This window comes from Pyricularia grisea, chromosome I (assembly GCF_004355905.1).
Source record: "Pyricularia grisea strain NI907 chromosome I, whole genome shotgun sequence".
NCBI classification, from domain to species: domain Eukaryota; kingdom Fungi; phylum Ascomycota; class Sordariomycetes; order Magnaporthales; family Pyriculariaceae; genus Pyricularia; species Pyricularia grisea.
The window spans coordinates 5369165-5384412 of NC_044973.1; the positions used below are offsets into that span (position 1 = coordinate 5369165).

Sequence of the window (15248 nt, forward strand, 5' to 3'; positions counted from 1 at the left end):
TGCTAGTCTAGACTTTGAGTTGACACCAGCAGAAATTTGGGATGGCACATTACGTTGTTTTTAGTAGAAAAGTACCACGTACAGTGTGCGACACCTGGGCAGCAACACCTGGATACCTTGCCTTGATTTGCCTTTGTGGTTCGTAATTGGCCCCAGGTATGACAACGACCCACATTTCCCCTCCCTGTTGTTGTACAGTACGTAATTGTAGCAACCCTGGGAATTGAATGCTACCCCGCGTCTTCCGCGTCTGGATAGCTTCAATGCAATGATTTCCCCCCAAGACGCGCAGGACGTTTAATCGAGATTAGATCGAGTCTCATCCAAACCTAGACTGGTCTACTCCTCCCACTTCATCCTCGAACCAAGCTGAGGAAGTTTATTGGCGAAAGAAATAACGGTACGACGTTGCACTAAGTGCAATCTACCAACATTAAGCCGAGAGAAAAAAAAAAAGGGGGTCGACTTTTTATTTTCTTTTTGCTTTACTGCATCTTTTTGTCCTTATTCGCATAGTAACACATGATGGAGCACGATCCCAAGACCCGTGCGTTTAGCCCCTGGCTTCTAGGCTGTTCCTCCCCCTCTTTCGTGGTGATCAGATCCTGACCCCTTGTCCATCTCCTACCTACATTCGATATAGCGGGGTATTCGACCGGCGACAAAACCTCCTTCGCCTACACTTCAGCTCGGGAACGATGGCCTGTCATCATCACACAGGCCATTGATGATGCCTACCGATCCGTAGCTCAATGCGATGACCCTGACAAGTCGGGCGAAGGCAAGACTATCGTCAACGAACTTGCCCAGCTCAAGTACCAGGTTCAACACGACCGCCAACTGACGTATGTCAAGTCGCCCAAGAACTAAGATTTCTTCCTTGATACCACCCTCACCTAAACCATCTATGTCTCTATGATCTCGTTATTTAACTGACTTACCGACCATCTATGCAACAGACCTATCCCGGATGATGGCCGCCCTGACGTCGCCCTCTACAACAAGGAGCTGGAACAGCTCAACAATCCGACATGGCTGAACATGAACTGGCTGTACTGCGAATGCTACCTATACCGTCGCATGCATACCAGCTTCTCCCTCTCACAGCATTGGAAGGGCTATGATGTTTTTGCCCGCCAAAAGATAAAGACTTTCCGGTCTTCCCGCCCAGCAGTCCTGGAGCTAGCTGCTCGGTATCAAGACCTGGTCAAACAGTTGGACGAGCAAAAGGCCAAGGGCGCGGTCGAACCTGCGGCCGAGGAATTGCTGTTCCGTGAGATGTGTGAGATCTGCCTGTGGGGCAATGCAACGGACTTGTCTCTCCTGACCACACTCTCGTACGACGACATCCAGAAGCTGCAGGGCTCCGAGGCTCGCCGTGCTGCCGAGGCCAACATCCTCGTCAACGATCTTGGACAAGCACTCGAGGCCCTGCGCAAGGCCAAGGTCAGCAAGCCCGACCAGGAACGCCGCGTCGACATTGTGTTGGACAATGCCGGGTTCGAGCTGTACGTCGACCTCGTCCTGGCCGGCTACTTGTTGTCGTCGAATCTGGCCACCTGCGTCGTTCTTCACCCCAAGGAGATGCCCTGGTTCGTGTCCGACGTGGTGCCTGCCGATTTTGGCGCCCTTTTGAATGCGCTCGCCGACCCGCGCAGCTTCTATGAGACGCAGTCGGAGGACGAGTCGCTGCAGGACAAAGTTCCCGCGGCGCTTTCAGAGAAGGAGATTGAGCATCTCAAGTTCTTATTCCAGAACTGGACAGACCTCTACGCCGAGGGCAAGATCATCCTCCGCCCTAATGCCTTCTGGACACATGCCGGAAGCTACTGGAGGCTTCCGGCAGTGGCTCCGGAGCTGTATGAGGAGCTCAAAACTAGCGAATTGGTCATCTTCAAGGGTGACCTTAACTACAGAAAGCTCACCGGTGATGTACGTACAGTGATTTGGTTTGCCCAGTCCTTGCTTTTCTCAATTTGTTTTAGCCGCTAACGTCTGGTCTGTGACGGGCTATCTAGGCCACATGGGACCCCACCACGCCATTCACCGAAGCCATCGGGCCGCTCGGTCCTGGCTCGGGCGTCAACGTCCTTGCTCTGCGTACGTGCAAGGCTGATGTCGTGGTTGGACTAGAGCCGGGTGAGGATGAGAAGCTCCGCGAGAAGGAGGGCTCAGGCGACACTTCTTCCAGGAAATGGGCCTGGAGCGGCAAGTATGCCGTCGTATCCTTCTCACACGGAGGTTGAGTGGGCCATATCTTGCGGACTGGATCGCCCATCTATAGAATCTGGAGATGATTGAGAGCTCTATGTTCACGATAACGAAACGATAGATGGATGATGAAGACGTGTTAATGTCCAAGAACAAAAGTTGAAATATATGTGTGTGTGTCTAGGGTGTATCAAGCCGCAGCCCAAGCCTTGGTCCGAATAATACGTGCCCCTGATACACCGTAGAGGCTTGTACTGTGACAAATAGTAAAGGAAACACTCCGCGCCTGAAAATCCTCATTTTCCATGCCCACGCAAGCACCCCTATTCGAACCCTGACGCACGAAGACGCCGCGGGAAGTTGATGTGGTACTAGAGTTGAGTCTCTTGTTTTTGTCGGGTCTGACATTGCTCGCTCGGTTGGGGAATTTGATTATTCAAAGAATGACGGGGGGGTCTTGAGAGCCGTAGATAGATGCCTACGTTTGGCTCTTTGCCTGGCCTGGGCATGATGAGGAGCTGGGCTGGGTGGTCTGCGGATGGTTGAGGCAGGGGCTGTCGGTCACTTGCACAGGAGGGCCGGCGAAGCAAAAAAAAGGGGGATATTGGGCATTGATGAGTCTACTTGCTCGCACTTTGTCAGTCGGGCAAATGTTTGTACTTCGAAACCGACTGCGCAGGGGTTTTTTTTTTAAGCCGGCTTGGGAATACTACAGGGCGACTGAGATGTCCAAATCGTGGGAGTTTTCTGGAGGGAAGGGGGGTATTTCGGATGGCTGTTGGGCGGCATGGTCCGCAGGACCCAAGATACACCGGTGTTAGCTCATGCCGAACAAACCTGTGATGGCTGCCTCTCTGTTTTGCACTGCCATTGGAGGCTTTCGCTCTGCTGTGCTGTGTTTACTGGGGAGGTCGTTTGCCAGGATAACGAGATGCACGCACTCGACGGATGCGATGCCCATTTTTTTCTTTTCCTTACTGCGGCGAGATTTATGTCGCCAGTGAAGAGCGTCATGGAATAGGGCTTTGGGCATAGCTTCCAGCATCTGCCTTCTTTGTCTCAGCGGCATGCTGGAAGAACACGGTTGGTGGTTGATATGACTAGTGACAATTTGAGTTGTGATTTTGAGATTGGACATAAAGGCCCAGCCACGGGTGGTTTTATGGTGTCTTTGTCACAATCTTGGTTAAGGAAGCGTTGTTGAACCATATAGTTCCATGAAAAGTGTGTATAGAGCGTCGGTACTAAGGTACTCACTCGTTGTAGCTATGTATTGCACGTATGTACTTGATCTGTTCCACAGCATATTTCTTTTCACAATTAAAAGGGGGCATACCCGACTCTGTGTTTGTCCTCATGGGAAAATTCACATCAAAAACCGAACGCATCCGTTTCTAGACCAGGTCCTAATCTCAGTGTACCTTTTTTCAGAAGATGATTGTGGCTGTGAATCGCAAAAAAAGAACAAAGCATTCCGAAATCAAATCTTTGTGTGACCGGATCTAAAGATCTACGGCTATATTACTACAATCGTGCAACCAAAGTCCTCCACCAAATGACACCACATCTGCCCCGGACCTGGTCATATACCAACCGGTTCCCTTTTCCAGGCAGATCACAATATGAGACAGCAAGTCATACCGATAGGAGCGCCTAGGATGGTGCCAGTATCTTTTTCTCAGTATTATTAACTCGATAACCTTTAAGCTTCTTTTGTTTTTCTTTTACTTCCTCATTTCCCCGCAAGATGACACTTTCGATCCAGCGAGTCGGATGCCGTGTATCCCATGCCTTCCAAACCATGTTGGCACATACATCTAATGCTCCAACTAGACATGGTCTTTTGCCACTACGGGCAAACGCGAGGATCACATGGACGGGTAAGTACCCAAGAAGGTCTACTACGATGTGGCTCACTAGACTAGATCGTCCCTGCTATTAGGGGTCTTTTTCCCATCTGGAGACGGGCAATCCAATGACTATGGACCCCGTGCAAGGGAGATCTGGAACCTTGTTGCTGGCACGATACTCATCGCCACAGTTCATCGGTAGTGACCGGCTAGCGACCTCTGCTGAACCTCGACAAACAGAAAGCCATTTAACAAAACCATTTTGACAGGTCGACCTGGCGGGTTCATAAGCAATCGCAAACTTACTACGTTCAAGGGAACCTGTCCCCATTTTTTTGTGCCAACGATTTCGGATCAACACGAGTAGCCTGTCATCACAGTTAATAAAGGGGAGAAAAAAAAAGAAGCTGAGCTGTGCTCGGGGCAACCAAAGCCTCTGGCAAGTTCCTTGTCCCTCCCCCCTGGCCATGTGCTCAAAGGTTTTTCTCACCTTGCTATTGACAGGAAAAAGACTTGGCCGCTAGGGGGTGCTGTCAAAAAGCTCGATCCTTTTCTTTTTTCAGCTCGCCGTCTAAATCGATCCCAACCTTAACCTTTAGACCTTGTGATAGGTTACCTAGTTGTCGGGACAGCAAATCCGAAAACGGTTAGAGAACGTGACCGGTGGGGTTTTTTTTCCTTTTGTTTTCTTTGCTTTTTCAAGAATCGCATGGACAAATTCGGTATGATAACCCCGGGATGGGTCCCCCTTAGGATGGTAGGATGGTTTCCTTCTTAGGATAATCCGGAATAGCTGAAGCCAGCAAAGGGCTGCCTTTACGGCGTTACTCTGTGCCACCAAATACTTATGTCGTCCCTTTTAAGGTCATGTCGTGGTATATACTAAATAACAATCGGCCAACGATGCAGGAACCGACGACGCCGGTTACTCAGCTGCACCTAGGAACTAGAACCATTCGACGGGTTCCGGATTCAGCCCGTCTAAGAGTTATGCAGTAGCGCCGGAAAGCTCCGTAGCGTGGGAAAAACGGCCCATGACTGCCCACTGGGCCAGCAGAGAGGGCCCGGAGAGTTTCTCCCGCCGCGAAAAAGTAGACGCCACGCAGTTACTTTATGGTCATGAAATGTCGCCAAGGAAACTTCTCCCACAGAGATAACCTCTAGTGAAAACAGTATCGGGACCTAGAAGACACTCTATAAATCGACTGTGTCAATAAATGAAAACCTAGCCATCAAAACCAACATACAGATAGCCGTGGCCAGAGAATGTATTGGGAATATAATATAGTACCAAGAGTGTTTCAGAAAGCCAACACTCAAGGGTCATCTTGAGCAAGAATAAATGACATAGAAAATGCTGCAAGTGCGGATAGTAAAGTTGAAAACAAAATGCAAAACAGTAAACTCCTCGGAAGCCGCAATGTGCTCGATGCATCAAGACCCGTTTATATGCGTCCTTGTCTCCGTAATAGGTAGCACCGATGATGCTCAGACCATCACGCTGGATTGGCTGAGCGAAGTGGCAACTCCGGCCTGGTATCTAAACAAATTCCATCCTCAAAGTCATGAGCTCCGCCGTGTCTGTTGTTCGACATGAAATGCCAAGGTATGATGTAATCGTCGCCGTTGACAGACTTGTGTCGCCATTCAACCTTTGACATGTTCGGCTGTTGTATGCCGGAAGCCGGTTGCTGGGGTCACCGCCCAACCGGCTCATATCGACAAAAGTATTTTCTCTCCTTCGTCTCTTGTCACTCTTTAAGCCTTCTCCTGCACGATAAGAGGCACCGATTTCGGCTTGTTCTTGATGCTGCTGTTGGTCCTCGGCCGCATGACAGCGTCCTGTGACGACATTCTCCTGTCGAGAGCGCGCTCGAGCTTGGCGCCGAGGGCAAGCTTGGACATGTTGGCCCACTTCTCTTCGCTCAGGACGACACGCTGCTTGGATAGCGCCTTGTTCTCCATTCGGTCGAGGCCCTTTTCGATGTCGCTGATCTCTGCGCCTGCAGAGTCGGTCGTCGGCGTCAGCGAGGGTGCCATGGTGCTGTACGTGCTCATACGGACCGAAGTGCGGGCCTGTTGTCGGATCGTTTGCGAGGCGGCCGGCGAGGCGGCGGCGGGTGCGATTGGGTTAGCCATGGTGTGTGGTAGAGGCAGGCTTGTTCGGTCCGTTGGGTGAAGCAAAGACAGGATAGTTTTGAAAGGGCGGGCGAGCGACGGAGGGGTAATATATTCTCAAAGCAGCCAGGTAAGGACAAGCTAGATGCTGACTAGTTGTCGGCAAATGGTGTGGCGTGCCAGGGAGGAAGCGAAAGGGACAGACAGGTCGCCGATAGACGCGAACCAGAGCTGGAACCTAGGTAGGTTCCAAAAAGGTACAAGGAATATATGGGATGGAGGAGTTTGTGGGTGTGTAATAGACAAAGACGAGATACAATGTAGACGATGGGAGGAAAGGTCGCGTGCTCTTGGCAGGGGAAGGGAAAGAGTGTGTAGGGCCCAGAAGGCTATCTACATTCCTTGTTGGAAGGTGTACGTACCGATGGGGCCATAATTGGGCGAGCGGATTCCAGTGATGGAGCCATTGTGTATGTTGACGTCCAACTAATTGTTTTTTTTTTTTTATTCCTTTTTATTTTGGCTGTTCCTTGTCTCCGAAGATTTCAAGTCTCTCACCCCGTTGCTGTGGGTGGATGATCAAAACCTTGGTTGGAACAAGATGGGCCGAGATCAAAACCCACCCCGTCAATTGGCCGAGTTCCCAGAGATGGAGAATAGGCTCTCGACGTAGAATTGGTCGAAAAGTTCGCCGCCGGTTCTGGTGCTCTTGTTTTTTTTTTCGTTGCTTCCTTTTTAGAGTTGGCCGGACAAGCGAGAACAACCTTTGTCGATTCAGACGAAACGTGTGAAGCAACTGAAGGTCGAAGTTCGGGTGGTATGGAATGGAATGTATCCAGCGCCACGAGGCAAGAAAAGGACCGGACTGTTCTGTTTCTCTCCCAACCTAGACAGCGGGCGACAGAGAGCAAAAGCGGCAGGGTTTGACAATTGCGGGACTGACTAGAGAAGAAGCCAGTGAAATGATACTATTCTCAAGAGATTGACGATCCTGATCAATTATGACGGACCGTTGCAAAAGGTGAACCAGGAATTGGTTGGGTTTAGTTGGGGTCGTAGGAATTTGAAATGGAGTCGGAAATCATGAAAGGATGAGGGTGGAGTCTTTGGGCAGGCAGAATTGACAGGCTCCGCCCCTTTGGCTGCAGTTGATCAAGCCCCTGCGCACGTCGTACCAGTAGTACATAACCGCACAGACCCCACGGCTACTACGGTACATTGCCTAGCGTGCAGCCGAAAGCGGGGTCCATCCAGCTAAATGTCAGGCAGGTACCGTGGTACGATGGGTGGCAGAAGTACTGGCAATTGGCGCACGCCCATTACGGCACTACGCTACCCTCGACCATTTGATGACAGCTTTTCCCGCTTTGGTCTAGCAGCCACACTTGAGATGGTTGATTACAGAGTACATCAAATGATTATGTAGAGCTTACAAGTTAGTGGACTATTTCTATTATCGTCTGGGATAGCAGAGTAAAATCGACGAAAACAAAAAGTCGTGGAAAAAAGGTTTTGTGCATGTACTTAACGTACGTACCTTATTTGCTTAGGTACCTGGGTGCCAAGCCTACCACCTACCTGGCAAGCTAGGTTGGTACCCAATGTACCTTAGCTGCCTACAACTACGGTTCACACATTCAGTACAGTGGGTACAATACACTAAGGTGAGCTGAATTTGGATACAAACAGGCATACAGTACAGGGTCAGGATCCTGGAATGTGCCACATGGGCATGAAGAAACAATACTACCCAGCCCGTAGATCACTGATGAAATAGAGCGGCTGATTATGATGGATGAAACAGATACGAGATAGGTTATAATATACTTTTGATATACTATCTACTAGCAAGACTAAACTACAGTTTTTGATCATACTTTGTCTTTGTATGAACAATGTTAGTTACCATTGATTATGCTGGCGGGGAAATAAATTTCTTCAACTCTAGGTGGCCCTTGTTTCAGTCAGCCCATATTTTTTTTAGGTCAACTATTGGACGACTCGCTATTGAGCACGTTCCGTCCAGAGGGGTCATCCATCCAAATAGGCAGGTTAATCGGGCAAAATTCTACCAAGGTTGTTTGACACGCCTTTTACTACATAGAGTCGTAGGAACATCAGGCCATTAGGAGTAGACCGAATCGCGAAACTGCACGACTCCCTGTGTGCATCGCTCCGGGCCGTTTCCTAGCCATGAGTTTTTGGATGTTTTGATTCGTTAACCTAGCCTGAGCTGCCGCAATGGCAGCGGGCAGCCACGTGTCGCACCGCACGCACAGCTGGGGAATACGCAGTTTGGGGAGAAGCAATAGTGAAAAGGAAGCAATGATGATCGCGGGAACTGTACAGTAGATGCTGCATCGGTACTTTTACAGATCTATTTGTAGAAGAAGAGGGGGAGGGGTTTTTTTTTTTTTGGATTGACAAAAGCAAAACAACAAAAATGAAGACTCGAATTGCTAATGGATCACTTTTCTCCATTGCATTACAAACGAGAACGCCAACTTGACAGAGCAATTGTTTTCATTCATTTCGGCAAGGTACCTAAAGCAGTTAAACCTAACCCACCAACAACAAAGTACCCTTAATCTTTGCCGTCGCTTCGGAGGTGCCGTTCTCCATGGACCATGTTTCCTTGCTTCACACGTGGCTTTGTTGCGTTGAGATAAAAAGGGAAATTCTGACCTTGGCACCCCCTGTCGCTTGGTAGTTTTTATGACGATACCGATACTGTAGGTAAGCTTTGTAAGGTACCTAGCTTGGGTAATTAATCAGTACCTAAGCTTGCTAGGGTACCCTATCCGCAGTGTTTTACACCAGCAGTAGTTTTTTTTTTTTTTTTTTTTTTTTTTTTTTTTTTCGCGGAAGTACTCACTACATCTTCCAACAGTCAACTACTTCAATTCGGTTTCTCTACCGCTACTTGCATTTATTTGTCAAAATCGGATCGCAAGCCCATCCCAACCTTTAACACGGCAAAGTGGATGCCAAGAGCAAATTACTCACTCTGCTGTAGCCGTGCGCATAGACCCGTCGGAATCAGCCCTGGTCTCCACACCCAGCACCTAAGATTCTTTTTTGGCGCCTACAGTTCACACTAAGGCAAGAAATCATGGAAGTTCCTCGGATATTAACTGCACAGAATACAAAGACACACTTGATTTTCCTGCAACGCCCGTATAGCTTGGCAACCGCTTGGAGTCCCAAATGAAATTCAATGCGTCTCATCTGTGAGAGGCAGCGCCTTTTCTGCCCTCTTGTCGTCGAGTTAGCGCCACCCGGGAGAAGCCCGCGTCCGTCGGTTTATTTCCGGGAACATTTCACGTGGTAATATTCGACCGACATAATTCAATCGGAAACATATCTCTTCTGGGACCAATCATTTCAATCCATCTACAATTTCAGCTGAAAGCATCTTATCAAGTGAACCAGATGTGTGTCCAGACTTGCCTGGGCTTTTTTTTTTCTCTCTTTTTTTTTTTTTCTCTCTCTCTCTCTCTCAAAGTCTGGAGGGTCTGGCCCTCTTGCCAAAGAGTGGATCCGACACTTTCTACTTCTCCGATCTTGCACTATCCAGGATTCCAATGTCATGCATTCGGCATCAGCAGTCATTTATTTTTACCCTTATTTTCTCGGCTAGGGTTGACTTTTCCATGTTTGACAACGCTGACGCCACCATCATCATGTTTCCCAATCTCGCATATCTACTGACTGACTTGTATTTATCCGAACCCGATTCAATTGCCTATTTCACCATAGTAGCCAACCTTATTTCTGCATCTGGTTACTTCATCGCGATTACGGGTACACATTCTCAGCCATGCCTCCATCGATCGCCATCAGGGCTCGTACAACTCCTAGGTCTAATAATTCCCCACTTCCAAACATGCCCAACCTTCGCCAGCACTTGTCCTATTGCTGCCAGGCGGCCTCGCAGTTGTGGCAGCAAATGTGCTCGCACTGAACGTGGTTGCCTTCAATGATCATGATGCAGCTGCACCGCCCTGCTTCATTCCACTCCTTACCACACCAGCAGCAGTTCCAGCACCGATTCTTGGCCTCGAAGGGGCAGCTCTCGAGTGGGCACTTTGGCACCAGAGGCGAACTCGCTGCCGTCATCGGGCTACCCGCGAACGACGGCGGAGTCGGGTATGGCAGCGACTGCTGAGTCAGGTTCTTGCACGGCTTCTTGCTACTGGACGAGGAGCCCGATGGTGCCGAGGATGACTTGCCGCCGCTCTTACCGAGCGATGATTTGTATGACGATTTTGATGACGATTTGGACGATGAGTTTTTGTTGTTTTTGCTACTGCTGCTACTGCTACTGCTGCTGCTGCTAGACTTGCTCTTTGTTGCGTCTGGGCAGTAGACAGTATGGGTGCGGACGTGCTCGCAAGGGAGGGTATAGTTGATTTGATGGCACATCCTATTTGGTTGTGGCGGCTTATGTCTCCAAGCTGGAGTCCTCAGTTGCTATTTTGGTGAAATGCTGCTCGAGTGTGTAGCTATCACCTCTGGTGCGTCCTGTACCGCTGTTTGATCGAGCCAGAGCTTTGCCGCACTCGGTTGCTACCTTGATCCTCGACCTAGAAGCCGGGTGAAGGCTTACAGTGAGCTTGAGTCTTTGCGTATATGGATAAATATATGTATGATCTTGTTTGATTGATCCGGTCATGCCTGTCCGATATGATTTTCGTTTGTAAATTTGACAGGCATCAAACTCACGCTCGGATATAAATTCTCGGAGCGCATATAATCTCTCTGGTTGAGAAATCAATGAGTCGATGTATCAAGCCATCCTCATCTGGCGATTCCATCACTTTATACATTTTTGGATATGTGGCATGTCAACGCATAAGGATGATGCAAGGCGTCGCCCTCTCTCGAGAATACGAAATCACGTCCTCGCGTATGCTCCCTGGAGTCTTGGCTAGCTGTGCACTTGACATGCTCGGTGGTTCAGTCAACCACTCAATATGATCCCGATATATCCATTTCCCACGTTTTGTGTGGGAACAAGACTCGGGAAACGACAGAAACAGCGCTTGGGTAATAAGAAAATACTGATTTTCCTACTCCAACGATGGGTAATTTTTGTGTGCCATCTCCTCTCTCATTCGTCTTCTTTCCATCACAGAAACCATTCTACTAGGGGCTTTTTTTCGGCATTTGAATATAGCTCTGTGTCTCAGCTTCCCGTTGGACAGGGCAGTCTGATGGCGTCGCCCTTACGCCGCGAAAAGAGCAAACAGCCCGGGATAGGGAAGGGAACCCCCCATGTTGAAAGCAAAGGCCGAAATGAGGATTCAGACCCTCCATCGTTCCTCGATCGATAACAAGCGCCGGCTTGAAAGATGCCCTGGTTGCCGCACCTAGACCGATTATTTGTGATATTTTCCTCTCCGGGGCTGTGGTTTCCTTGGCCAAAGCCATGATTGCATCTGACGCGGCGCATCAGCCCCTGATCAACAAATCTCGGTGTGTATCACTCGGTCAGATATCCCCGAAAGATCGCCAGATCCGTGTCGCTCCGAACGAGCTTTTCTTTTTAGGGAGATATACTCGTGTGTGAATACTTGTTTAAAAATTACCCCCTGGAGGTTGCACAAGCGATAAACAATATCCCGCGCTACAGATCTCTTGACAGGCAACCCTTTTATTTTTTTTTTTTTTTCGCTCTGGCCCTTTGCCGAACATCCCCTTGTCTCAGCAGGTTGGTGGCTTCGAGTTTGCTCATCATATCGATACTGTGATCTATCTGATCAGTAATCCGTCTGAGACTACTAGAGATCCAAACCCGAAGCTGAGCAGCCCTGACCAGGGCGCCGGAACGATATGCCTGGTTTTCCGGTGTTGGTTGATTCCAGGCGGGAAAGCTGGTTGCCTGATTTCCTTTGTGGTGCGTCTAGGCGAGCAAAACCTGCAGCTGACCGCATTCTCGTCGACTTTGGGGAAATCAAGTTTGAGTCGGATGTCCTTTCTTGTCGCCTACTTTGCTGGCGAGGACAGTACGCACTTGCTTGATCTCACACACTCAAGAAAGCTGCATCTGACAAAAGTAAGCCATCAAGAAAAGACAAGTCTTGGCAAGATTAGAAAATCTTAAAAGCCCTGCGCGACCCAATCTAAGGCATCTGCACCCTGCCGCCGAATCTGGTACTACCTTAGAGATGAACCATTCATACTGGACACCCCCAGCAACTAAACCGCGGAGCCGAAGAACGGGCCTCTATAGAGGCTGTAATAGATCGATATTTGCAGATTGTTGTCTTCGATCAGCATCTGATACCCTTATTTCTTTTACTGGTACGCCTGATCGGTGATGACGATGCATGATCGCCGAGACTATATTGGACACAATCTCAGTCAAATCCGACGTAGAACATGGGACAGAACTATGATGTATTGATGACATTATTTCCCGGTAACAAAGATCGACAGGGGAAAAGTTACAAGGAACTGGGATCGGGTGCGGGAAGGGTGGTGTTGTCTCACGGTCACACAAGCAGCCTTTTCAGCTCTGACTTGTGTTCCACCGCCGTCATCACCGCATTCGGGAAAGCCAACCGACCAAAGGTGAAAGGAAAGAAGAATGCACAAAAGGAAGAAGAAGAAAAAACAGTCTATTCAGTACAATGATTTTCTTTATCGCTTGCAACCCAAAAGAGACACACAAACCACTTTGCCCCCCACCCCCCTAAATGTTTCCCCCTATCGATCTCACTCCCTCCCGCCACTTCCTTCGGAATCGCCACGGCCACGACCACCACGGACCGGGTCAGCTGTGCAGTTCTCGCAGCAGGTGTGGTAGCAAAAAGTATCCGGGCTCTTCTTCATCCTGTGCCTGCACCAGCGGTACGTGTTGCCGCCGCGCCCGCAGCTGCAGCACGCCCAGCGCCCTCCCAGGTCGTTCAGCCGGCACAGGCCCGAGCCGCACTCGGGGCTGACGGCGAAGCAGCCTCCCGCCGCGCAGGGGTCCGCCAGGTCGACCGACGCCCAAGGGTCGTGGTGCAGGTCTTGGCAGGGCTGTCGGCCCTGCCGTTGCCGCTGCTGCTGCTGCTGCTGGCCATCCTGGCTGTCATGTGCGGCTGCGGCTCCCTGCTGCTGCTGTCTCGTCGGGCTGGATGTGCTGCTGCTGCTGCTGCAGGTGATGGTGGCTTCGGTCGCGGCTGCGCAAAAGGCGTATTCCAGAGCTATGTCGATCGGCCGGTAGCAGGTCGGGAGGTGGTGGTAGTGCACGTAGTAGGAGGTGCACATGGTGATGGGCTAGGGGGGAAAGAGGAGGGAGGGGCTAGATCAAATAGATCCGGGGGGATGGAAGCGAACTCTGGACGCTAGTGGCTGAGAGGTGGACGGGTCCGAGAAGGGGGTTTCGGGCAAAATGAAGAGTCTAGATGGGTCTGTTTTGTTTTCTCCCGTTGTAGCGACCTCTCGTGAAGCCCCTGTCTCGCGCTGGCCGGATCAAGAACACTAAATTGTGATGGTTCCAGATACCTGGAGACTTTAATGGCAAGTCTGAGTAATGGGAGTACTTCTGCTGCAGCCTTTGTTTTTCTATTGGCTGAGCCGAACCCTCCAGTCGGGCCAGATACTAGTTATTCCAACTGGGTACTGTTGGTGTCGCAGCTAGCCGAGTGATTCCGTTAGTGATGACTCCGGTCCGAATAGGCTAGTCCCGGAACTTTCTGTCAAAAATGCCGGGTGTTGATGTCCGTCCAGGGACTGTAGTCGCCGGATGCGGAATCACTTGCGCCGGAGGAAAGTCCAGGATGTAGTTTTTTCTTCGGGCCCGATAACAAGTACACGTGGGCGTAAATTTCGATATAATGTCTCTGCTGATAAATATGACAAAAGTTTGTCTTGCAGGCTGTGGTTTGTGCTAGCCAGAGCTTGGCCAGTATATAGATGAAGTTTGACGTTCTAGCTTGCCAACTTGATTGACAGCTGATTTGACTTGAGTTTGTTTGTATAATGTTTTGGTTGGTTCCATACCACAAGGAGGTAGCGCGTCCCGGAAAAGAAAAGCATCTTGTGCGCGAGTATTTATATTTTCCGTCCCCGAACATGTCAACATTGTTAGATGAGAAACATCAGCGTCCCAGATCCCAGTGGGTTCCAAATGATGCTGACATCCCAACGCATGAATCCAGGAGTGGTCGGGCGTCACCCCAAAAGAGCATAAACAAAAAGAATAAAACCCTGGGTCTGGACGTACGGCTCTCACCATATCTGAAGCCATGGGAAACACCAAAACGCAGCCCCCCTTTTTTTCTCGACCCCCTCCACCATTCATAAGGTTTAGTCAAGTTACAACAATACACATCGTCTTCACCAGTCCCAAGTATGTACACAGGCTTTTTTACTCTATGGGGGGGCTAAACAATATGTTTAGACATTTTGAGTACTTTTTGGGGTTGAACTCGATACGTGCTGAAAGAACAAGGGTAATTAAGCCAATCTTGTCTCCCCTTTTTTTCTCCCTCTCCCAGTGACCTTGAAATGGCCTCATTTTGGCCTTGTTGTCGCCTCAGCCGCGTGCCACTATTGGTTGTTATTGCCCCGTTTGGTAACGTGCGGCTGGGCTGGGGCTTTTTTTTGAGCCGCACAGCCATCTTCACCGGGTGTACACGTGGGTGACATGCCGAAAACATGTGTTCTCTGTATACAACGCAATGTCATCTTTTTCCTATATTTGAGGTTTCCCTTTTTGCCCTTTATGGTCAGGTAAAGAGGGACAAAGAATACAGGTTGAGTTGCAATAGATTTACCTTTTACGTTTATCCATTGGTTCCTACCCATCAGTTACAGGGTAATGAGACATTTCTCGAGATGCTGAAAGAACAAAATTGTTTTTTTTTTGTGGCATTCGGCCAGGACAAGGTAGTGGAAGTATTAAATCCCGCGGAATATATGGTGAGTAAATGCGAGTTCAAAGAGGAATTGGCTTAGGTACCTAAGGTTTCCAATCTAGACAGAGAAGTTCGTATGGGTCGGCTCAGCTCCCTATTGATGGATACTGTCGAGTTCTTCCCAATACGGCGCTGCGGTGCCATAACATCCGGATGCCGT

At 49.6% G+C, this 15248-nt stretch overlaps 4 protein-coding genes across 4 annotated transcripts; 1 reads left to right on the plus strand and 3 right to left on the minus strand.

Annotated features, from left to right (window-relative positions):
- The first annotated feature begins 376 nt into the window (after window positions 1–376).
- On the plus strand, window positions 377–2363 carry PgNI_06602 (uncharacterized protein). Its single transcript, XM_031126623.1, has 4 exons — window positions 377–547; window positions 644–845; window positions 960–1932; window positions 2019–2363. The coding sequence occupies exons 1-4, from the start codon at window positions 523–525 to the stop codon at window positions 2244–2246; spliced, it is 1428 nt and encodes a 475-aa protein (XP_030981792.1). The 5' UTR covers window positions 377–522; the 3' UTR covers window positions 2247–2363.
- Window positions 2364–5819: 3456 nt separating this feature from the next.
- PgNI_06603 (uncharacterized protein) lies at window positions 5820–6200 on the minus strand (the record flags this gene model as incomplete). The annotated part of the gene is made up of 1 exon (XM_031126624.1): window positions 5820–6200. One exon carries the CDS (start codon window positions 6198–6200, stop codon window positions 5820–5822), a length of 381 nt encoding a protein of 126 aa, XP_030981791.1.
- Window positions 6201–10091: 3891 nt separating this feature from the next.
- PgNI_06604 (uncharacterized protein) lies at window positions 10092–10604 on the minus strand (the record flags this gene model as incomplete). The annotated part of the gene is made up of 1 exon (XM_031126625.1): window positions 10092–10604. One exon carries the CDS (start codon window positions 10602–10604, stop codon window positions 10092–10094), a length of 513 nt encoding a protein of 170 aa, XP_030982930.1.
- A 2295-nt stretch (window positions 10605–12899) lies between these two features.
- Window positions 12900–13436, minus strand: PgNI_06605 (uncharacterized protein; the record flags this gene model as incomplete). Its single annotated transcript, XM_031126626.1, has 1 exon — window positions 12900–13436. The coding sequence occupies one exon, from the start codon at window positions 13434–13436 to the stop codon at window positions 12900–12902; it is 537 nt and encodes a 178-aa protein (XP_030982929.1).
- Window positions 13437–15248: the final 1812 nt, after the last annotated feature.

Coding starts and splice junctions, on each gene's coding strand:
- PgNI_06602 (XM_031126623.1), top strand. CDS start 523: ATGATGGAGCACGATCCCAAGACCC. Junction 846..959: donor CAACACGACCGCCAACTGAC/GTATGTCAAGTC, acceptor TCTATGCAACAG/ACCTATCCCGGATGATGGCC. Junction 1,933..2,018: donor ACAGAAAGCTCACCGGTGAT/GTACGTACAGTG, acceptor CGGGCTATCTAG/GCCACATGGGACCCCACCAC.